Genomic DNA, 23,235 nt, shown 5'->3' on the forward strand with positions numbered 1-23,235 from the left:
GTGTGCTGGGGGGGAAGTCATGAGCGCACACATGGGGACCCAAGTATTTGTATACCCATATGCAGCCTCAGTTTCCCCATCTTTAAAATGGGGAAAACAATACTGATCTCAACCTGCTGGTGAAAAGTGCTATTGCAGAGCTATACGTTACCTGCATTTGTACCTCTGGGTGTCTCAGAGAGGTGAGCTACCCCTACCCAAACCGCCTCTACCCAACATATCGCACTTGCTATCTCCCCATGGCAAAGGTGCTTCTGTCTAACAGTTGTGATTGTGGCAGCACCAGGCCGTATGGCAGGCAATAGGACAGCAGGGTCCCCTTTGCCCCTCCCCCACTCTCCCTGGGGAGCTGACCCAGGGGGCTCTGTGCTGCCCCTCCCCATAGGTTCTGTGGAGAGCTTTCCTGCTCCCTTTGCCCCTCCCCCAGGGCTTTTGGGGGAGGTGTCCCCATTCCCTTGCCCCTCCCCCAAGCTCTGGAAGGAGCTGACCCGTGGGGCTCTGTGCTGCCCCTCTCCCTAGGTTCTGTGGGGAGCCCCCTTTACCCCCCTCTTTCTGAGCACCACTTACTTCGCCCCTCCCCCCCCGTTTTGGCGTCCTCCTCCACCGTTTCCGGTTCCCCGATGACGCACTTCCCAGCGCTACCTGCCTCCGCCCCTAAAGCGCGCCCCCGACGAGGAATCGCTCGCGAGCGCGCCTCGTGAGCGCGCACAGGCACGTGGGCCCTCCGGAGCCAATCAGAGGCCGGGGATTTGGGGGGCGAAGCGCGCTCTCGCGGGCAGTTGCGGCGGGAGAGACGCGGGAGCTGAGGAGAGCGTGACTGTGCCCCCTCCGCGCTCCCGCCAGGCCGGACCCGTCCGACGCCGCCATGTCCGAGGAGAAGCCCAAGGTAACGGCTGGGGATGCCGCACGCTGCACCCTGCGCGGGGCTGCCGGGCCCGCGCCCGGCCCAGAGGCGGGCTCCCCGCTGCGTAGCCCGGGCCCGCGGACTCCCTGGGGCCTGCCGGCCCCGCCCCATAGCGAAGGGACCCGGGGTCTCGCGCCCCGCCCGCTCGCGAGGGATGCTGGGAGCGCGGCCAGGCTGCGGGTCGGGCCTCCCTGGGGTTGGGGGCGACGTCGCGGAGAGGCGCTGCGCCGTGCTGTCGTGGGGAGCGTCCGCTCCCTTCCCCTCCGCTCGCCCCGCCCCCATTCGCTGAGCGCCCGCCGCCCATCCCGGCAGCGGGTTAACTCCTGGCCTGCGGGGTCGCGCCCCGGGGGAGCCAGTTGGGTAGTGGGTAGGGCCTGTTTAAACGGACCTGTGGCTGTGTGTTCGCCGTCAAGAAGGCAGGTCAAAGACATACCTTGCACTGGGAGCCGAGAGTGGTGAGGTCAGGACGGACCTCGGTTTCTGGAGGCCTTCATTCCACGGTGTCAAAGACGGGCCCCAGAGCGGAGTTGTGCACTGTAGTCTTCATCCTGGGGCTGTAGGTGGTCTTTCTAGATCTCCTGGGCCCAGGCCACAGAGCGCCTTGAAGATTAGACCTGAGACTTTGACCTTGATTTGAAAATCTGTATGCAGCTACTGTAGTGAGCAGAGGAAGGGTTTGGTGTGCTCGCAGTAGCCTGTGTTGCTGAGGAAGACATGTTGCAACATTCCCTACTAGTGGAGTTTGCTAAATGCTGAAGAATACGTGCCCAAGTACATTGCATTGCTCTAGTCCAGCTGAGAAGCGACAAAGCTTGGCCAGTTGACGTGCTTTCATTGACCTGCCCAGACAGTATGGGATTGCAACAATGTTCATTTGAGAAATATAACCAATTTTACAAACAGCTACCATACATGTACGAAAAATAGAATATTAACAATTGGAAAAGTGAACTTGCCACTTCTTCATTCGAAGAACCACGTGACAGCCATATTGCCATTAAGGGGCTTGTCACTGAAGAAGAAAAGATTTTTACCAGAGGATGGAAAGCTGAACCGATAGAGGTGGGATCGGTTGATGAGCCAGTGCCTCTTCCTGGTAGTCCCAGAAAATTCTCTGAGGACCAGAGTTGCAGCAGTGCCCAGAGAACGTGCTTGATACAGGCTACACCTGTGCCTCTTTAGTGGAGGCATGGCCAGTGGGTACTTACTAAGTTCCTTGATTCTGAAATGTGTGGAAGCTTCTGAGTTTCTTGCCCAGGGTTAAAAACAAAATTGTGGTTCGCCAGCACCTTGATAGTTCTGTGCGTATTAAGAAAAGCACTTTAGTATGATCAAGCCTTCACTGCAGGTTGTCCATATATTGATAATTCTGGATGCTGCCTTGCTTCAGACTCGCTATTGCTATGACTGCCATCTCTCTGAAAATGTGAGTAGATGAGATCAAAGGGCATTACGTACCACAGCCAGTTGTCCTAAATTGTGAAGTAAATGTAACACAGGTGAGCTGAACTAAACAGAATTTGAAGGTAGGTCTCATTGAGATTGACAGAGGAAAGGTATTCTTTCAGAGGTAATTCTTGAATGATATGAGCCAGAAATTGTGTGCAGAAATGGGGTTTATTTACTACCAGGTTTAAGTTGAAATCCCATGTTCTTTCTACCCACAAAGAACCTTGACTAGAAACTGAAGAACTTCTTGTTGGCTGGAATTAGAACAATCATTCTTAAATAGATGATATCTGAGACACTGTTAGATAACACTTGTTACTTTATGGGGTGGTGAGGAGGCCAGAAAGAAAGGGCGTGGGAATTGCTGAGAAGACCTGCGTGAATAATCTTCAGAGCCCATCTGTCAAGAGGTACGGTTCAGGAGGAGAAAGTTCTTTAGTCTTCCTGTGGAGATGATGGGCTACTTGGCTGAAAAGATTTTGTAGTCTAGAGCAGTGGTTCTCTTAGCCGGTCCGCCGCTTGTTCAGGGAAAGCCCCTGGTGGGCTGGGCCGGTTTGTTTACCTGCTGCGTCCGCAGGTTCGGCCGGTCGCGGCTCCCACTGGCTGCGGTTCGCCGCTCCAGGCCAATGGGAGCGGTGGGAAGGGCGGCCACCACATCCCTCGGCCCGCGCTGCTTCCCGCAGCCCCAATTGGCCTGGAGTGGCGAACAGCGGCCAGTGGGAGCTGCGATCGGCCGAATCTGCGGATGCAGCAGGTAAACAAACTGGCCCGGCCTGCCAGGGGCTTTCCCTGAACAAGCGCCGGACAGGCTTTGAGAACCACTGGTCTAGAGAAGACACTGCAGAGGGGCTTTTGGCTGTTTTCTGGTGGAGGAAAAGAGATGTGGCAGCTGAAATTTTCCGTTAAATCTCTGAAAGAGGATTGGTTGGCCAAGATCTCATTCAAGTCTGAGGAATTCGTTGGTGTCTTTTGGGGGGATCCCCTGAAAAGTGTAATCTCACCAAAGGGAGCTTGAATGACAGAGGTGAGGCTGGTGGGCAAAAGGAAAGTATCTTGAAAAGCCTGCAGCCGTGGTGCTGTTTCCGTTGGTTGAGAGACACACCCACAATTGGTCAGTTCAGTCCATAGTCTAGGAATACTCCTGGATTCCTCACTGACGCTGAGTCTCACTTGCCAACATTTGCAAGCAGTGCTTTCTTCCATCTCTATTTAGCTAGGAGACTCTGTCCCATTCTGGTGGACAAAGACCTGGCCTTAGTTATTCGTGCCTTTGGCACCTCTCAGCTGGACTACACCAACATGATATACATGGGCATGAAACCTTCAGAACTTAGGAAACTCCTACTAGTGCAGAAGGCTGCAGCACATCTCCTCAGCAACATGGGCTACCATGAGCACATCACATCTGTTTTCTGTTCTCTACGCTGGCCTCCCACAGAATAGCGAATCAAGTTCAAGGTCTCAATCATTATCTTAAAAGTGCTCCTTGCCCTGGGTCCAGGATATCTAAAAGATTGTCTAAAGCTCAGGTATGAAGACCATGGTCAACAACCCCACTCCTCTGGCACAGTGGAACTCTCAACAATAAGAGTAAAGCTTGTCTGTGCAGAAGACAGAGCTTTCTCTAGGGGTTGTCTGAGACATTGGAGATGCCCTCCCCCGGGACTACGTACTACCACAAACCTCACCACTTTCTGTTCCAAGTACAAGGTGCATTTCTTTCACCTTGCCTTCTCTACTATAAACACCTAACAACACATATATTAAAAAAGCAGTGGGGGCGGGAGCAGACACTATCGAACCAACATACGCCCCTGAACACACTTCTCCCTCTAGGAGAGGATGAGAGAACAAACAATATATGACAGGTGTGTAGTCACGTCACTTAGCATGCTACTGGAAGGTGTTTGGATACCGTGATCAGTGCATTGTAAGAACCTATATAGAATAGAATGAGATTGCCCTTGGAGGTCTGTGTCCAAAGCTCTAAGCCACATATTGTGGCAAGCTAGAATGTTGCAGGGAAGGGTTCTGGTGGAAAAACTAGCAATGATGTAGATAGTTATACAGGAAGCAGAGTGCTAACTTGTAAATCTTTAGCTTTTTCTTGACTTTTGTGGGCAACTTTAGGTTTAGGGTGACTTTATGATAAAGACATGTGAGCAAAGACTGGAGATTTAAAGTTGTTTTGTAGGACAATGGGCAAATATTCAAAGCCGCTCCCCAGTGAGCTTTTAAACTTTTGGTCCACAAAATTCTTAATGGTCCTTGTTCCTTCCATTGGGGTTAGAAACTTCCTGTGCTGGAAGCAGTCTTGAGACGAAGGAAGGGAGAATCAATCTAGGGGCCAAGGAGGACTGGACTTGACTAGCTGTATTTGGTATAGCTTTTCTGTGGCTCTGCTGATAGATATTTTCCTCTCTGGATTGTACCCTTCAGAACCTGGAATCTTTTCTAGAGACTGTTTTGGAGAAGATCACTTTCTCTCTTACTGGTGCTCATCTGGAGGAGTCTGCCATTTTAAGGAAAGGGTGAAATCTCCACCTAGTAGTGGAGGATCTGACCTGAGCTATGGCACTGGCTTACTTGGAGAGCTCACCAATCTTCTGCTGATAGCTTGGGAGAATGTTTCTGATAGTTGTATGATTCTTAAGATGAAGAGGGTGGTTAGGACTTTGCATTCTCAGTACTTAAAGGACAGTCATTGCTGTTTAAAAATCTAAACTGAATTTATCTGGGGGGGGGGAATTTATCTGGTGCTTTATCTGGGGGGTGGGATTTATCTGGTGCTTTATCTGGGGGGAGGGATAGCTCAGTGGTTTGAGCATTGGCTGCTAAACCCAGGGTTGTGGGTTCAATCCTTGAGGGGGCCACTTAGGGATCTGGGGCAAAATCAGTACTTGGTCCTGCTAGTGAAGGCAGGGGGCTGGACTTGATGACCTTTCTGGGTTCCTTCCAGTTCTATGAGATAGGTATATCTCCATATATTATCGGGTAAGGTGGTTGAACTAGTGAGGCTGTGTTTGATGGAAACATCTGTGTTCTGTTTTGGGTAGATACCAGGACTATCAGGAAAGAAGGGCAGGATTATGTCTTGAGTGTCGGAAGTTATCTTGTTTCTAATAGTAGTCATGTTTGACTCAAATGTTTAACACCAACAAAAGATGTGAAATAAAGAGATGACCGTTTCAGGCTTCCAAAAATATTAGAAAATTATTATAGTACCCAAAAATGTGCTAAGATATTTTTGTTTTGTGATAGCACTTAAATGTCAATTGAGAAAGGGGCCCCATTTTTCTAGGTAATATACAAACATAGTGATAGTCTCTCCCCCCCCACCCCAAGAGTTTATAACAGGGATTGGCAACCTTTGGCATGCAGCCCGTAAGGGAAATCCGCTGGCAGGATGGAACGGTTTGTTTACCTGCAGCGTCCGCAGATTCGGCCGATAGCAGCTCCCACTGGCCGCGGTTCACTGTTCCAGGCCAATGGGGACTGCAGGAAGCGGTGGCCAGTACATCCCTCAGCCCGCGCCGCTTCCTGCAGCCCCCATTCGCCTGGAACAGTGAACCGCGACCAGTAGGAGCTGCGATCGGCTGAACCTGCGGACGCTGCAGGTAAACAAACCATCCCGGCCCGCCAGCGGATTTCCCTTACGGGCTGCATGCCAAAGGTTGTTGATCCCTGGTTTATAATCTAAATAGACAAAGGGCTTGGCTACATTTGCAGCTGTAGAGCGCTTTGGGTTAAACCAGCCTTCGGAGAGCGCACTAGGGAAAGCGCTGCAGTCTGTCCACACTGACAGCTGCAAGCGCACTGGCGTGGCCACATTTGCAGCATTTGCAGCGGCATTGGGAGCAGTGGATTATGGGCAGCTATCTCAGCAGTCAAGTGGCTGCAACGTGCTTTTCAAATGAGGGGGGTGGGGTGGAGTTTGTTGTTTGTATGTGGGGGGAGAGAGAGAGTGGGTTTTTGGAGTACTGAGAGTGTGTCAGCACGCTATCTTGTAAGTTCAGATGCCCCTAGCTCCCCTGCCTCTCTCTCACTCACTCAGTAAACGTTTGCTTTGCCCCGTTGCCGATAACCAGCCGCTGTCTGAAACGGAGCTCTGAAAAGGCACTTCCGCATTCCTCAGCTGATTTAATAACAAAGAGAAGAGTGGCCACTTGACTTAAGGGGATTATGGGACGTTTCCGGAGGTCAATTAGTGCGCTGTAATGTAAATCCTCGTTCACACTGGCCCTGGGGCGTCTCAGCCAATACGCAACAGCCGTTATCCCTCTCGTGGAGGTGGAGTACCAGGAGCGCTCTAGCCAGGGAGTCAGAGCGCTCTACGTGCCTTGCCAGTGTGGATGGGGAGTAAGGTAGAAGGCTTTATTGCGGTATAAAGTACCAGTGTAGCCAAGCCCAAAGGATAGGGCAGAGGGATAGAAAATACAAATAGGGTGAATCCAGTGATGGTTTGAGAACGTTAGTGCCTTGGAGGTTTTTTGTGGGGGGGACATTGTGATTAGGTGGGTTGAGGTTAACAGAAAGAGGAAGGGAGATGGAAAACGAAGAAGGGGGGGGGAGTGTGGAGGGCAGATGGAGTGAGATTTAAGTGAAGAGACCATGAGAAAGGGGGGTAGAGTAAACAACTAATCAGCAGAGGAGAGAATGTCCAGAGGCAAAACTAGAAAACAGGCTATGTCTACACTACACACCTCTTGTGGTGGCATGTAGGGTATGTGTTACTACATACTGCTGTGCAAAGCAAGCTGCGTCTACGCTGCAGTGTAGCTACATGTGTCAGTAAAGCTCTAGCAGGGGTTGGCAGTGGGGAAAGGCTTGGCTCTGCTGCCTGCACATTGCTAGAGTCTTTCACTGCCATGGGGAAGGACCCCAGCTGTGGGGAGGCAGCTGCAGGACAGGCAGTGCTTGGGCAAACAGGGTCATGTTGGGTACACACAGGGTTCAGGCATATTGTTACTCACCTAAGCAGTGCCTCTCCATCTACGGTGCTAGTTATTAACAGTGCTAGGGGAGCATGTCATTTATGTACTCTACACACCACCAAAAGGAGTGTGCAGTGTAGACATACCTTTAGATCCGGGGTTCTCAAACTGGGGGTCGGGACCCCTCAGGGGGTGGTGAGGTTATTACATGGGGGGTTGCGAGTTGTCAGCCTCCACCCCAAACCCCGCTTTTCCTCCAGCATTTATAATGGTGTTAAATATATAAAAATGTTTAATTTATAAGGGGGGTCGCACTCAGAGGCTTGCTATGTGAAGGGGGTCACCAGTACAAAAGTTTGAGAACCACTGCTTTAGATGACATCATCATGTGTCCAATAGTGCCAGCTGTAACTGCTTTTGTTTGTTGCCAGCTGAGACTTTAGCTGCTTCTATGCAGCTTCCCCAGAGCCACATGGTTGTGGGGAGGGTAGAGCCTGGTGCCCCTAGGGGCAGGAGGGTCTCCCCTGCAGAGTTCTCTGTCTAAGAAGTGCTGGGAGAGGGAGGGAACCTGTTGGCTTCAGTTGGAGCTCATCTTCCCTTCCTCCAGTGCGTTATTTTACCTGCTGAAACTGCTTCTGCTAAGTGCTTATCAGAAGCCTGCCCCTGAGAGCTTGCAATCAAAATAGATGACACATAGACAAAGGAGTGGGGTAAATGGAGGTAACACAAGTTTCAATATTCTTTCATATTCTCCTGTTTTACGTTTTGTACTCCTCTGTGAACTTATTTAAACCCTATGTCCACGTGCACCTTTTCCTGGATCCAATTTTTATTTGTAATTTAAGCCTGTCTCTTGATAGGAAAGGAAAATGATCCTTGCCTCTTATCTCCTGTGTCTACACCTTCCCCTAACTTTCACATGACCACCAGTTCTTATTCTAGCTCTCTCCCTGTACCTTGCATGTAATGGTCACTGACCTCCCCACATAAATCAACAGTTAAAGCTAGTGGTTCTGATCTCTCAAACCACTGATTGTGCGCTCCTGCTGCCACTGACAGTGCCGTGCCATAGAGCAGCTCTCTTCTCTGCCTTTGTGAAGGGCGGAGGACAGAGTTTGGCTGACCTCCTCTCTACCGTTGGCCTGCAGTACAGGGTCTTTTCTGGGAGGTGGCGAGCACTGTACTCTAGTGCCCTGAAATCATCTCCTGTGTCTATCTAGGGATTTGGGGGTGGGATGAGAAGAAGCTTATGAGAGAGATTGCCATGAACAAGAAAATATTTGGAAATGCTTTGAAAATATACAGTTAAAGATAGCATTTATTGAGTAACACTTCAAAGCACATAAAGAATTATAAAATGAGTTCTCTTACTGTTGGAGTTGAAATAACGCCTTATGATCTAAGCATTTAGGGTGGGAATTTCAAAAGCACTTAGCATTAATGTATTTCTGCTTCTATTGAAGTTAATGAAACTTCCATTTAAGTTTGTAGTTGAACCTATTTAGGACTTAGAATTATTTTATCATTTTTTTATATTATTTCTATGGCAAAAACAGGTGCTAGTCACTTACAAAACGCTGACTATTTTAATAGAAAATTAGTGAATGTTGTATAACTTGCAGATCTTTGCAGTGTCTTATAAATAGGATCCAGCTAATTATAGTAACAAGGCATGACCACCATAGTTATGGTTGCGTCACGACTTCTGTTTAAAGGTCGATTTTTCGAAGTCCTCTAAAATCATCATGCTTAGTCAGATTACTTGGAAATTTGGTGTGCTTCAGAGGGATGTAAAGTAGGGTTAGTGACCCAAATTTGGGGACATTTGAGTTAGAGGTTCTGGAGATATATGCCCTGGGAAAAATAGCCATTTCCCAAAAAGTTCTAGGTGGAGTGTTTTGTTTTTTGTTTTGTCCTTCCACACCCCCCCCCCCCCAACTGAGCTAGAGATCAGGCTATGAGACCAATTTCATTTACACCACATCCAATGTGTCGTTTTACCCAAGGTAGCACATGGCACCCACCAATCTTTGGGGCACCCAAATGTAGAATGATATTTAAGAAAATGGACATTGTTCACAGCATGCATGCACCAGTACAGAAAATTGCTAGGGGGTTTCCATTCCTACCATTTTAATGTTAACCTTAAAATCAATTTTCTGTTTAATGTTCAATAGTTCTAAGTGCTCTAAAATCCATATTGTTACACTGAATTTTAAGGCAACCTGATTAAGTGATGGGACATAGAGTATAGTGATCTAAATTTGGGTCAATGTGACCAAGGGGTTCCCAAGATACAGACTCGGGGGGGGGGGCACAACGTTTCTTAAATCTGACACATCCTGGCAATGCTTTTTTTGCTCACAGATAGAGATCCAACCAGGTCTCAGATCGTTGCACCAGTATCTCAGACACTCAACGGTTACTCAACAGAGTGCATGGCACTCACCAGCCCTTTGGCAGAAATCACATTAAAACATTATTTGAAAAAGAGTTTGCTTCTCCAGTTAGGCACACTAAGGGCTTGGCTACACTCGAAACTCCAAAGCGCTGCCGCGGGAGCGCTCCCGCAGCAGTGCTTTGAAGTGCGAGTGTGGTTGCGGCGCCAGCGCTGGGAGAGAGCTCTCCCAGCGCTGCAGGTACTCCACCTCCCCGAGGGGATTAGCTGGGGCACTGTTTACACTGGCGCTTTACAGCGCTGTAATTTGCTGCGCTCAGGAGGGTGTTTTTTTCACACCCCTGAGCGAGAAAGTTGCAGCGCTGTAAAGCGCCAGAGTAGCCAAACCCTAAGGCTCACAAGCCTATTCGCACACCTAATAGATGACGCTGAGCATGTGGAGACAGAGGAGTTAATAGGCTTGTTAGCCTTCAAAGTTTCCTACCAGCTGGATAGCTCAAGATGACAAACAGTCGTCCTTTGAACCTGACCCACCTCAAGATTACATGGGTGTGTACCTTACCTATGTATTTCCTGGTTTTTAATTTTGCTGAGCTCAATGTTCTGGAGGGACAACAGATGTCACCAGGCAGCCTTAAGTCTGTGTTAACTAGGTGTTTTGCCATTTAATGTGCTGTAAAGCTCGACTCTTGTAAGCGCTCTATTATCCGGTTACGTTGATTGTTTTGAAAGTTGGTGTGCCGCATGGGGTACCATTAGTGATCCAAATGTAGGGTCATTTGATTGAGGAGTTCCCAAGTTACGACCCCTCTTCCAAAACTGGTTGCCCTCTGTGCCTTGTACTGATAAACTGAGAGGTATTAATGACTTGATGAATCACAGATCTCATTGAGATTGATGGCTGTGAACTCACCCTTCAATTAACATAATTAAGAATAAGTTAATCACAAACCCTTCCCCCACCCTCCCTGGCTAAGCAAAAGGAGATTTTGACAGAGTGGATGGAGGTTGCTGCAATATGTGAGTAATGGGTGGCAATTTTATTTTTTGGGGTGGGAGGAGCAATGCAATCAAAGTCTTTTGAGGGAAAATTAGATATGTGAATTCCTGCTGGGAAAAGAGAGGTATTAGGAGTGGGGCAATAGGGGGAGGGAGTTTGGGGCTGCAGTGAGGGGAGGCATTTTATGGGGAGAGGGATATATGTGAATTGCTGGTTGGCAAGCCATGAATTGATGGTTTGAGAAAATCTGAGGGGTAGCCATGTTAGTCTGAATCCACAAAAACAATGAGGAGTCCGGTGGCACCTTAAAGACTAACAGACTTATTTGGGCATAAGCTTTCATGGGTAAAAAAAACTTCTGCATCTGAAGAAGTGGGTTTTTTAACCCACGAAAGCTTATGCCCAAATAAATCTGTTAGTCTTTAAGGTGCCACCGGACTCCTCATTGTTTTTGAGAAAATCTGTGTATTGTTAGCCCCTGGGGGAAGGGTGGGGCCAAGTGGCTACTTCCTGATCTTGTGTTTAATGTGGTTTTATTTTGTTTGTTTTTTCTTCAAAGAAACATAGCTCAGAGATTTGGAACTGACAGCATGACTACCTTGATTGCTGAGGAAAAATAAATGTGTGCTGCCAGAGGAGCTAATGTGTGGTTTCTGGGCAATTCCTGGATCACAAGGTTGGAGAAGTTTGCAGGAGAGTAATGAGTACACCATGACATGGGGATTACTAATTGCAAGTTGATTTGGGTGGAGAGAGAAAAAAGAGGTTGGCATCATGTTTTGCCCACTCTACAATGTCTCACTGGTGACTTGAGAGGTGGTGATGTGTCAGATGTGGTGATTCAGTCAGGCAGAAATTATTTGGGCCTTATTCCTGGTGTACTGCTCACACAACGTATGAGAGCAGATTTGGACTGCATCAGTGACTTGTGTCCAGGAGCTGTGATAGTCTTCTTTAATTTGGCTGAGCCTCTGAATAATCACTACAGTGACAATATGAAAACTATTAAGTGTTGGAAGGACATTAATTGGGAAATTGGAGGGTTCATGGCTAATTGAAAAATGTGTATTGTGTGTCAGAAATATTTACAAGGTCTTACACCTCACTGTTTCTTGTAGTTGGGGTACATCTGTCACACAAGGGTCAGGGGATTTTTCAAACGTACAGAGGGTTTTAAGATGTATGATCAGTACTTTCTGATGCATGTTTCAGCATGTTTGAGAATGACTGTTTAAGTGTTGGGATTATTATTATTTTTTTTTTTTAGATTTAACAGAGTTTTAAATGTTGTTTGCTTGTTTATAGTTGGTTTGTAATAAATGATTGTTCAGCAATTAAAGTGTTTGCGGTCTATTATGCACCTGTGTAGGTGAGCATGTTCAATGCAGGGTTTGAGGACAGTGGGATAACTCAGTGAATGACAGTTATTTCACTGAAATTCATGTCATAAAGGAATGTGACTCCTGTACTTCAAATGTGTAAGTTAATAGTTGTGAACCTTAGCACAGGTTGGGTGGGCCACATTATAAACTTTGATTTACTGAGGCGTTCCTCCATTGCCCCCACCTTCCTCCTCCTGCCTTCCTCCCAGAAAAGGTGCGTCAGGACCAAGGAGCAGCAACCCTAACTCACAACACATAGAATCATAGAAGATTAGGGTTGGAAGAGACCTCAGGAGGTCATCTAGTTCAACCATCTGGAATTCTTTGCTCCAGAACTCAAAGATGGGGAGTTGCATGGCTGGGGATTCTGTGCAGGGTAGACAGCATTAATTTGTTTATCTAGGCATGCAGTACTGGGTGCATTGTATTATTTAGGCTTGGCAGGATTCGATTTAAATTGTTTGTTAGTTCTCAGTGTTAGCTGGAATCCTGGGCATGAGAGTGAATGGGTTGTAAAAGGAGGTGAAGAGCTTGTACATTTCTTACTCCTGGGGGGATTCTGCGGCAAAACAAAATTCTGCACCAAAAAATTCAAAATTCTGCATATTTTATTCGTCAAAATAATGTAATATAATCACACCAGTTTCAATTGTTTTAGTAATTTATTAAAACTACAATACAGAAAAAAGTCACAATAACTATTCGGCATTTCCTAAACACATGAAAGTTAAGTTACAAACACTTGGTAACTAAGACCCGGCATTCCAGTTATAATCCTGGATTTTAATTTAAATTACATTACAGAACACCAAACCGGGGCGGGGGGCAGGTAGAATGTCATTTTAAATTGCTCAGACTTTCACACATGAAAGTCATTCAGTTTTGCTAATCATTGTTCTGGACCTGGCTCTGTACTTTGGGAAGTGCTTGGTTCTGAGTGTCCTGACATTTTGGGCATGTCTACAATGGCAAAGTTACAGCTCCGACAGTTACAGCACTGCTCAGAGAGCGCAGAAGGAAAACCGCTGTTGTGTGTTCACACTGACAGCTGCCTGCGCAATAGCGTGTTCACACTTGCAGCGCTGTTTGGAGGGGTGCACTCTGGGCAGCTATCCCACAGAGCACCCTCTTTCTCTTTTGCCGCTAAGACTTGTGGAAAGGTGGAGGGGGTTGTGGGGCATCCCAATGCCCCATGATGCATTGCTTTGCATCCCAGCAATCCCTGTGCTTCTGTCCGTGTTTGGCACCATCTTTCAACGGTTTGTGTACTGCGCGCTCTGCCTCTTCGGGCTGCAGGAATGGATCCCAAACTGCTGACCAGTATGCTGCTCGCTCTGACCAACACATCAGGAGTGGCAGTGGAGTTATTCCTTAAACTACAAAGGCAAGAGGAGTGCGACGTTGATCTTGCCACGCGTAGTAGCTACGACACGAGATTTCTTGTGGCATTCACGGAGGTGCTGACCACAGTGGAAGGCCGCTTTTGGGCTCGGGAAACAAGCACTGAGTGGTGGATCACATTGTGATGCACGTCTGGGATGATGAGCAGTGGTTGCAGAACTTTCGCATGAGGAAAGCCACATTCATGGGACTTTGTGATGAGCTCGCCCCAGCCCTGCGGCACAAGGACACAAGAATGAGAGCTACCCTGTCATTGGAGAAGCATGTGGCTATTGCACTGTGGAAGCTGGCTACTCTAGACTGCTACCGATCGGTCGCTAACCAGTTTGGAGTGGGAAAGTCGACCGTTGGAGTCGTGTTGATGGAAGTGTGCAGGGCCATTAATCACATCCTGCTCCAAAAGACCGTGACTCTGGGCAACATGCGTGACATTGTGGATGGCTTTGCACAAATGGGCTTTCCTAACTGTGGAGGGGCGATAGACGGCTCTCACATTCCAATTCTGGCACCAGATCACCTAGCCACCGAGTACATTAATTGCAGGGGGTATTTCTCAATGGTTCTCCAGATGCTTGTGGCTCACCGTGGGCGTTTCACGGCCATTAATGTAGGCTGGTGCATGACGCACGCATCTTTCGGAACACTGACCTGTTCAAGAAGCTGCAAGCAGGGACTTTCTTCCCTGACCAGATGATCACCATAGGGGAAGTTGAAATGCCCATTGTGATCCTGGGAGACCCCGCCTACCCCTAATGCCGTGGTTTATGAAGCCGTACATGGGGCAACTTGACAGCAGCAAGGAGCGGTTTGACAACAGGTTGAGCAAGTGCAGAATGACTTTTGAGTGCATTTGGCCGTTTAAAAGCCCACTGGCGATGCCTGTATGGGAAGCTGGACATGGCCGATGACAATATTCCTATGCTTATAGCTGCGTGCTGTACGCTGCATAATATTTGTGAAGGGAAGGGTGAAAGCTTCACTCAGGGCTGGACCGCAGAGGCTCAGCGCCTGGACGCTGAGTTTGAACAGCCAGAGACCAGGGCTATTAGAGGGCCACAGCACGGGGACATATGGATCAGGGATACCTTGGGGCAGCAATTTGAAGCTGAAAGCCACTAATATTTGCTGCTATGCTCAGGATTGCAGTGCTTATAATTCTAGGAGGTGTCTGGTGCACATGATGCAATAGGGGGGGTTTAACATAATTGCATGTTGCTTTGCAGTGCTCTTTTTGCTTTCACTTAATAGAATAAAGATTGCTTTCAAACCAACACAATTCTTTTATTAAAAGACAACAACCGGAGGAGAGAGTCAAACAACAATAATACATCAGCAGGGAGGGGGAGGGGGAAAGGGAAGGTCTCCAGAGGAGGAGGGGTCCCCGGACAGCTACAGATTTGTGTATGTCCAGGGATCATACCCAACCTTCTCCTTTGGAGTACAATGTAGCAGGTGCTGTACTTCAGCAGGGCCAGGGGGATGGGTGTTGAGTACAGTGGGTATTGGGAGTCCACACTGCTGGACTGTGAGAAAGGAGGAGTGGAATGCTGCGGGTAGAGAGTGGAGCCAGGAGATTGATAAGTGTGTTGGCGGGGAGGCGCATGGGAAAGAGTTTTGTGACAGCGGCTGCAGGGGAGGGAGGGTGGGCGCGGAGCTGCTCGGCTTGAAGAGCTAGTATTGCCTGGAGCGTGTCCACTTGGTGCTCCATAATGTTTAAGAGCCGCTCCGTGGCTTCTTTCTGGTGTGCCGCGTTCTCCTTTCGGTCCCTCTTTTTGCTGTCCCGCCACTCCTTCAATTCCTGTTTCTCAGTGGCAGAGTGCATCATAACCTCATGGAGAAAGTCCTCCTTAGTTCTTCGTGGCCGCTTTCTAATTGTGCACAGCCGTTCTGCTGCCGATAAGGGAGGCTGGCCTCCCAAGGTCATCTCTGTGAAGTTTAAATGCAACATTTTACAGAAGCAGTATTTTTTGCAACACAGACAACACTGATTCAGTGCTTTAAAACACAGTCAGTACTCACACACCTGTCACTAACTGGCTGACCCCAGGCAAGTACACGAGTCACAAGACCCCCAAAATGGTGAGTAGCCGCAGGGCCAGGGTGAATCACTCTTCCCGGACCCTGCTGTACAGTGGGCACGTGGCTCTTCGGGAGAGCCAGTACTGTAGGGGGGGCTTGATAATCATTCCTGTTCCCACACTTTCCACAGGATGTGATCATTATGGAAGATATCTCGCTGCTGAGGGTGAGCAGGGAATCAAGGGAGGGTCTTCTCCAAGCCTGCGGCTTCCGCCCTGCCCCTATGCAGCTTGCCTGTGTGCAGCAATGGTCCCCCCGTCTCCCCGTGATGGCACAGTGGCGCGGGAAAGTTACCGTTAAAAGGGGAAAGAAACAAAGCAGCTCTGGCGAGGAACCTGCGGCAGCGGATTGCCCAGTATCTCCACGAGAGTTTCCTGGAGATCTCTGAGGGAGATTCCCGTGAAGTGAGGGAGTCTTATCAACAGCCTGTTCTGCCGCTCAGACTAGGCATGCGGTGGGAAACAAGCCTGCTTTCTGCAACCCTCCTGCCCCCAACAACTCGCTTCAGCAATTCCCGAAATCAGATCCACTTACCAGGGGCCTCCTCTCCTGTTTGCGCTTCACCAAGATCCTACTGCTGTGACTGGCTAGGCTCCTCCGGGGTAGAAAAATGCTCCTGACTGCATGCATCTCTGGCCTCCGAGCCATCCTCTGCCTCTGGGTCCCCCCCCCCCCCCCTCGTCCAAGATTTCCTCCTCCTGGCTAAATCCACTCTCCACTGGCACGTGAGCCAACGAAGTATCCACAGGGGCCTTTGCAGTTGAGGTGTGGTCGCCACCGAGTATCGCGTCCAGCTCTTTGTAGAATCGGCAGCTCCTGGGCGCAGCATCAGAGCGGCGGTTTGCCTCCCACGCCTCGTGGTAGACGTTCCGCAGCTCCTTCACTTTTACCCTACACTGCAATGTGTCCCGGTCATGGCCCCTTTCTATCATGCATCTAGAAATCTGTCCATAGGTATCATAATTACTACAGCTGGAGCGCAGCTGTGACTGCACAGCTTCCTCTCCCCAAATGCCAATGAGGTCCAGCAGCTCGGGATTGCTCCAAGCGGGGGATCGCCTGGTGCGTGGAGCAGGCATAGCCACCTGGAAAGATGCGCTGAGACCAGTGCACACATCACCGAGCAAACAGGAAGGGGGCTTTCAAATTTGCAAAGGAATATACGGGGTGGGGATGACGGTTGGTCACCTGAGGGTAGGGCAGTAGAGTTCAGACCGATGACCAGAGAGGTGAGAACAGGCATTGTGGGACACCTCCTGGAGGCCAATCACATCGCTGTAATTGCCATGGTGTCTGCACTGGCACCACAGCGCTGTAGCCCTGGCGCAGAAAGCTGTACACCTCTCATTGGGGTGGTTTTTTTAAAGCGCTGCACACTAAGTGGCTTGGCAGTGTGTACACCTCAGGAGTTACAGCACAGAAAGCCGCTTTACTGGGCAGAAACTTGCCAGTGTAGATGGGGCCTTTATTGACTGGTAAACGTTTTATTTGCCCTCAGTCTTTTTTTTTTTTTTTTAATGGGTAAGTAAAATAAATCCTGAGCTGTAATCTAACCTCACTGTGCCACTTTGGCACAGGAAAAAAGTGAGAAAGCACATAAGATCTTCCTAGCTGAGGATCCCCTTACTGTCATTTATGATAAGACTTCTTTACATCACTCTGGCCTTAAAACTTTCACAAATTTTATGCTCCTGGGAGAATTGACTGAGAATGGGAACAGTTAATTAACAATAGGAACAATAGGCATGCTGCTACATTTCTGCCTCAGAGAATGAGATCAATTAACCATCAACAGCAATTTTAACAACTTTACACAGTCAGGTTGCTACATTTGTGCCTCAGAATGAGATCAATTAACTCAGGGCACATCTTCACTGGCAACGTTAAAGCGTGGCCGCAGCACCGCTTTAACGTGGCTTGTGTGGTCGCGGTGCAGCACTGGGAGGGAGCTCTCCCAGCACTCTAAAAATCCCACCTCCGTGAGAGGAATAGCTCTCAGCGCTGGGAGAGCGGCTTCCAGCGCTGGTGCACTGTCTACACTGGCACTTTACAGCGCTGGAACTTGCAGCGCTCAGGGGGTGTTTTTTCACACCCGAGTGAGAAAGTTGCAGTGCTGTAAAGTGCCAGTGTAGACAAGCCCTCAGGCAGGCTGCTTCATTTGTGCCTCTAGCGTGCTTCCTGCATAATAAAAAGCCCTACCGTTACACGCCAGGGAGCTGCAGTCGCAAGAGAGAGGGACAGAGTCTCTCTCTCGCTTGTTGGAATGCACGTATGCCCAGCCCCGCCCCCGCCGGCGATCAGCCAGGCATACACGCCCATCCCCTCTCCCCTGTCTCGGAGGCTGCTTCAGGCACACTGGAACAGACGCGCTGACAGGCAAGAGGCGCGTGCCCCCCGCCGGATTTTTTTTTTTTTTTTTTTTTTTTTTGCGTTTTTCTGCACGGGGGCACAGAAAAATGCAGGCCATGTGAATTCTGTGCTCCCGCAGGGGCGCAGAACCCCCCCCCCCCGGAGTAATTTCAGCAACTGTGGGGTTGGCAGAGTAAAGGTTCCTGTGTTAATGGGGCATATTGGGGCATTACTGAAAGAGAGCAAAGTTAAGGTTGCCCATGCACACTTAACTGTGCATTTCCTGGTTTTCAGACGTTTGAGTTCTGCTCAACTCAGTGTTCTGCATGACATATCATCAAGCAACCTTAACTCTGTGTTAACTTAGTGTTTTGCCATTGCGTATAAATAATCTACTAACTTCCCCTCAGGATGGTCTGAGTTTGCAGATATAAATGTTGGAATTTGTTCAGTTTTTAGTAATTTGTTCTAAAGTTTCTTGCTTTTACTTCTTTGCCTGCAAGTCTCAGAGGCAAACACAAAACTTGGGTTTTTTTTTTTCCTTTGTGTGCTGTGGAGAACATCAAACCTTTATATATAGAAAGGAATGCTTCTGTTTTGCAACAGTTTGCTAAATTACTATCAGTCTTTTCCAAATTCTTAGGGTAACTTTTATTCATAAATAGTGATGTCCATCTTTACATTTTGTTTTGCAGGAAGGAGTAAAAACAGAGAATGACCATATCAATCTAAAAGTAGCTGGCCAGGATGGATCTGTGGTGCAGTTCAAAATAAAAAGGCATACACCCCTAAGCAAACTAATGAAGGCTTATTGTGAGAGACAGGTACATGTGTTTAACACAGTTTTTATATGTTGTAGTATTACTAATAAATTCATTTTGCTGCCTGAGAGTCAATAGGATCACTTACCTTATGAAAGACCTTGTCATTATGGAAACTTTACTTCTTTTCATAAAATGTGTTAAATACCAATGTTCCAGAGAATGAGTAGACCCCATTATATGGGAGTATGGTAGAATATGGATTTTGCGGCCTAACTTTCTCTCTCAGGTTTGAAAAATTTGGTTTCAGTTATACTTTAATCAAAATGACTTTCTCCTCATCCAGCGCTCCTGGTTCTTTAAAATTGGTACTAGGTGCCAGGAACTCCTGAACTGTAATCCCGGCTCTGACGCTAATTCCCTCTGTTGCCTTAGACCTCTTAACATCAGTGTTATAATGTATATAAAATCCTTATCCACCTGACAGGTGTGAAGTGAGGTTTAAGAAGTTTGCAGAGTGTTTTGAAGATGAAAAGTAGTTGTCTGTCTTTTCCTTTTGTTTTTTCTCTCTTTTTTTCCCCCCCTTAATGTTTTTTGCTGCCTCTCTATCCCCCTGCATCACTCTGCTCTGGTAGCTTACTCTCCCTTCCCCCACTCAACAGAAAGCAACATTCTGCCAGGTGCAGGGGACATGTGCTATTCCAAAATACAGTAGAACCTTCGAGTTATGAATACCTTGGGAATGGAGGTAGTTCGAAACTCTGAAATATTCATAACTCTGAACAAAACATTATGGTTGTTCTTTCAAAAGTTTACAATTGAACATTGACTTAATACAGCTTTGAAACTTTACTATGCAGAAGAAAAATGCTGCTTTCTGTTTATTTTTTTTAGTAGTTTACGTTTAACACAGTACTGTATTTGTTGAGGGATGTTTTTGTTGTTTTGTTTTTTTCTTCTACTGCTGCCTGATTGTGTACTTCCAGTTCCAAATGAGGTGTGTGATTGACTGATCAGTTCATAACTCTTAGGTTCTACTGTAGATGTCCTGCTCATACAGTGCCTGCCCTGGGACATCAGATTAACTTAGAATTTTGACATCTGGGTCGAATCATATACTACAACATATATATAGCTCTTCTGTCACTTTAAATCTTCTGAATTCTGATTTTTACACATTATAGCAAATACTTGCTCCTAATCATAAACTTATTTTATTTGGATTGCAAAGTAAGAACTCCATATCTCATGTTAATTATTTTAACTTCCAGGGTTTGTCAATGAGACAGATTAGATTCAGATTTGATGGACAACCAATTAATGAAACTGACACACCTGCACAGGTACGAAAATACGTTGTAATAACTGTAGCAGAACTCTATATTTTTAGATGTCTGCACCTAGAGAAAACTATTTTAGGTGGGATTTTGATAGAATAGTATCTTTGTTGTAGGCCCAGCAGTTCCCAAAACGTGCAGTAGGATTTCTTTTTCTTTAAAATTTCTCATAATTGTTACCACTGGTGGAGCTTGACCCAATTAGCAAGTGAGAGTACTAGTGTAGACATGGCTCCAAATAGCTGCCAGAGTTTTAAGGATTGTCTTACGAACCATGCGCAGAGTAGGTATAGACAATAACATGATTAAAACACAGGTGGCTGCTGGTGCCTTGTCTACACTAGTGCTACCACCATTTCTGCCACTGCTGAAGCTGAATCAGTATTGGCAATAGTGATAAATTTCAGGGAGGAAAATTCCTGGTATGGACAAGGCCTGTGGTAGGGAATACAAGAAACAAAACCCAGAAATATTCTGGATGGTGTGGATTGGACTAATGAGTCCTCCTTTGGAGTTGAGAGAGAACAATAAATCACTGACCAAACTGATTTGTTCTGGCTGTGGGAATGCCCTGCAAAGCTATTTTGTAATTGGATGTGAAAACTATGAAAGAGATAATCTAGGCTGAAAAGGAACACCCTGACTGCAGCTGACTGGAGTGCACCCCAGGATGGCTTGCTGAAAAGACTAACTTTTTCTGTGCCCACAGAGTATAACCCCTGTAGAATTAATGGTACTACTCATGTGAATAACTGTTCACAGTGGTTAGTTGAGATTAGTTACAGACCCTTGAGATTAGTTACAGACCCTTGCTGTTCAGAAGACAAATTGAACTGCACAGTTGTTCAAAGTGCACCGCTGCAGAAGTTGGCTGGGAGTGGAATAAAGGTTTGATTTGCAAGTTTGGGGAGATCTGTAGATTAAATCAACAGAAACCACACCTTTAGCAGTTAGCGAGGAGGAAGCAGAGCAGAGAATCTTGCCCCAGACTTCTTGGGGAAGTATACTGAGGGTATGTTTACACTATGGTGGCACAGCTGTGGTGGTTCAGCTGTGCCTCGGTAACACTGTAGACGCTCCCGATGTTGACAGAAAGGGTTTTTCTGTTGATGTAGGTGATCCACCTCTCCGAGAGGCGGTAGCTAGGTTGATGGAAGAATCCTTCTGTTGACCCCTGGTGTAGACATGCCTAGGTCATTTTGACCTAACTATGGTTCTCAGGGCCTGAAATTTTCCACTGCCCTGAGTAACAAAGATAGGTTGGTCTAATTTTTAAGTGTAGACCAAGCCTGAGACTCTGGGGAGCAGGGGTGGGAATGGAGGGCCAGAGTTGTGCCCTGTCGAGCAGGAACAATCTGTGCTGAGTATTGACACTAAAGGAAAAGCATAGACTGACATGAATCCCTTAATGCCTTGGATCTTAGACTCTACTTTACTGCCTAAATCTGGGATCTTGTTCCCCAACACAGTGTCAGTCAGCCTGGAATGTCTTGGCTGAAGGGAGACCAAGATAACTTGTGACTGGAGCTGGGAAGACACTGTGGTGAAGGGGTGATGTTGCTTTCTGATTGGGTGGAGAGGGGAATTTAATAAGCATTAAAGTTTAAATTCAAACACTGCTTCTTAATGAGTAATGCTATTAACGGTGCAAGAACTAAATGCCCTTTTAAAATGTATAGCTATGTATATATTAAAATATGTGTGCATTAATCCAACAGCTGGAGATGGAAGATGAAGATACTATTGATGTGTTTCAACAGCAGACAGGTGGAGTGTGTTAAACATGCTGTCCTTTTGGGAAGAGGAATTTAAAGACCCTTGTCACACCTCACTTTCTCATCTGTCCTTGGATTTGCTATTAAATAGTAATGAATGAACATGCCAATCACACAGGATTCTTCTAAAACTTTAGAGGACATTTACCAAAATTGTTCTGCTGTCCCTCTGACATACTGCGTGTGCAAGTCAAAACTGTATCTGCAGGGATTAATCTACATCTTAAATTGGGCCAAATGGAATTAACTTTTCAGTTTAAGTAAAATATGGGTTGTCTGTCTGCTGTTATCTTGTTTATATAAACCTGTGGCCTAAGTATCCACCTATATTCTAGGACACGGATTGTTCATTCCTGACTCTTGTTGTATTATTGCCCCACTGCATAATTCTAATCATGTAAATATATCCTCAGTTCAGCAGTGAGTTTAAAATCTTCTCCTACAATAGGGCAAGTGAAGGGAAGAAAAGGTTGATTTAAAAGTTTTTACTATGTGTTGTAAACACAGTTATTATTGTAAAACTTAAAACCTATGATACAAGGACTGTACGTGCAGATATGAGGCTTAGTATAGAGTAAATGTTTAAATATTGCAAATGTACATGTGCTTTGTCATAATCTGATAAAATAGATTGAAATTTAAGTTTTAAAAAGCAAAAATGAGAGAATTGCCCAGAATTAATGTCAGCAATTGAGTTATTACCAGAATGCTAGACCAAACCTACTAGTGTTCATGACTGAACACTAGTGTATTATGTTCCATAAGAATAAAAAGAAAAAAGTCCATCATCACAGCTCACTATTGGTTTACTAGGTGATGGACAAAAAAATGTGTAACTTGTCCCTATCATCCCCTTTAATACAAACATAAAAGTTGTATCATTATTACTCACTTGGTACTAGTAAATATGTGGCCTCTGGTTTCTTTCAGTACATGTTTCTTATGGATAAATGTGGTCTTACATAAAACAAACCAAAACCTCTAACAAACAGACTCTTGATAAGCTTATGGCCAAGTTGTATGTGCAGAAGAGCTATTAAAAGATTGCTAAGCACAAAAACCTTGAAAAGGTAATTTAAGGTTCTTCTGAGAAATTTCTGCTCTGCTGCTTCCCAAAAATGTATTGAATTTTAAATGCATTTGTGTGGTGACTTTCAGTTCTGTATGATGTTTTGGGCTCTACTCCAAATGAAATTTTTAAAAGGTCATCTTATTATCCTTCAATAGGTTGTCCATTGCTGCTTGATTAGGTCATTATCTGCCTTTTATATTTACCTGACCAATTTGACAACATTAGATCATCTCTTTGCTTGAAATCTGCTGGGAAAAGTCCTTATTTTCTTTTTCATTTTATTGTATATGGGCTAGGGTGGGATATTCTGTTAGAGCTCATAGTTTATTCACCAATTTGTACATTATTTGTTGTCCTTTACTACTGTATACAGTAAATATAGTTTGGTACTCTG

General features: G+C 46.5%; 1 protein-coding gene across 2 annotated transcripts; it reads left to right on the forward strand.

Moving 5' to 3' along the window:
* The first annotated feature begins 743 nt into the window (after positions 1-743).
* Positions 744-23,235, forward strand: LOC112111082 (small ubiquitin-related modifier 3). 2 transcript variants are annotated; one of them, XM_024206358.3, is made up of 4 exons: positions 744-886; positions 18,592-18,720; positions 19,929-20,000; positions 21,713-23,235. In XM_024206358.3, exons 1-4 carry the CDS (start codon positions 866-868, stop codon positions 21,773-21,775), a joined length of 285 nt encoding a protein of 94 aa, XP_024062126.1. In that variant the 5' UTR covers positions 744-865; the 3' UTR covers positions 21,776-23,235. The 2 variants fall into 2 exon arrangements, with proteins under 2 accessions (XP_024062126.1, XP_024062125.1); XM_024206357.3 differs by lacking the exon at positions 744-886 and adding an exon at positions 1,986-2,330.

This window comes from Terrapene carolina, unplaced genomic scaffold (assembly GCF_002925995.2).
Source record: "Terrapene carolina triunguis isolate 2854851 unplaced genomic scaffold, T_m_triunguis-2.0 Scaffold837, whole genome shotgun sequence".
In the NCBI taxonomy this organism is placed as follows: Eukaryota; Metazoa; Chordata; order Testudines; family Emydidae; genus Terrapene; species Terrapene triunguis.

What these genes read in the sequence shown, in the direction of transcription:
- LOC112111082 (XM_024206357.3), top strand. Translation starts at nt 2,232, where the DNA reads ATGATCAAGCCTTCACTGCAGGTTGTCCATATATTGATAATTCTGGAT. An exon ending in ACTGCCATCTCTCTGAAAAT is followed by an intron (nt 2,331 to 18,591) that starts GTGAGTAGATGA and finishes TTTGTTTTGCAG; the next exon opens with GAAGGAGTAAAAACAGAGAA. An exon ending in AAACTGACACACCTGCACAG is followed by an intron (nt 20,001 to 21,712) that starts GTACGAAAATAC and finishes TTAATCCAACAG; the next exon opens with CTGGAGATGGAAGATGAAGA.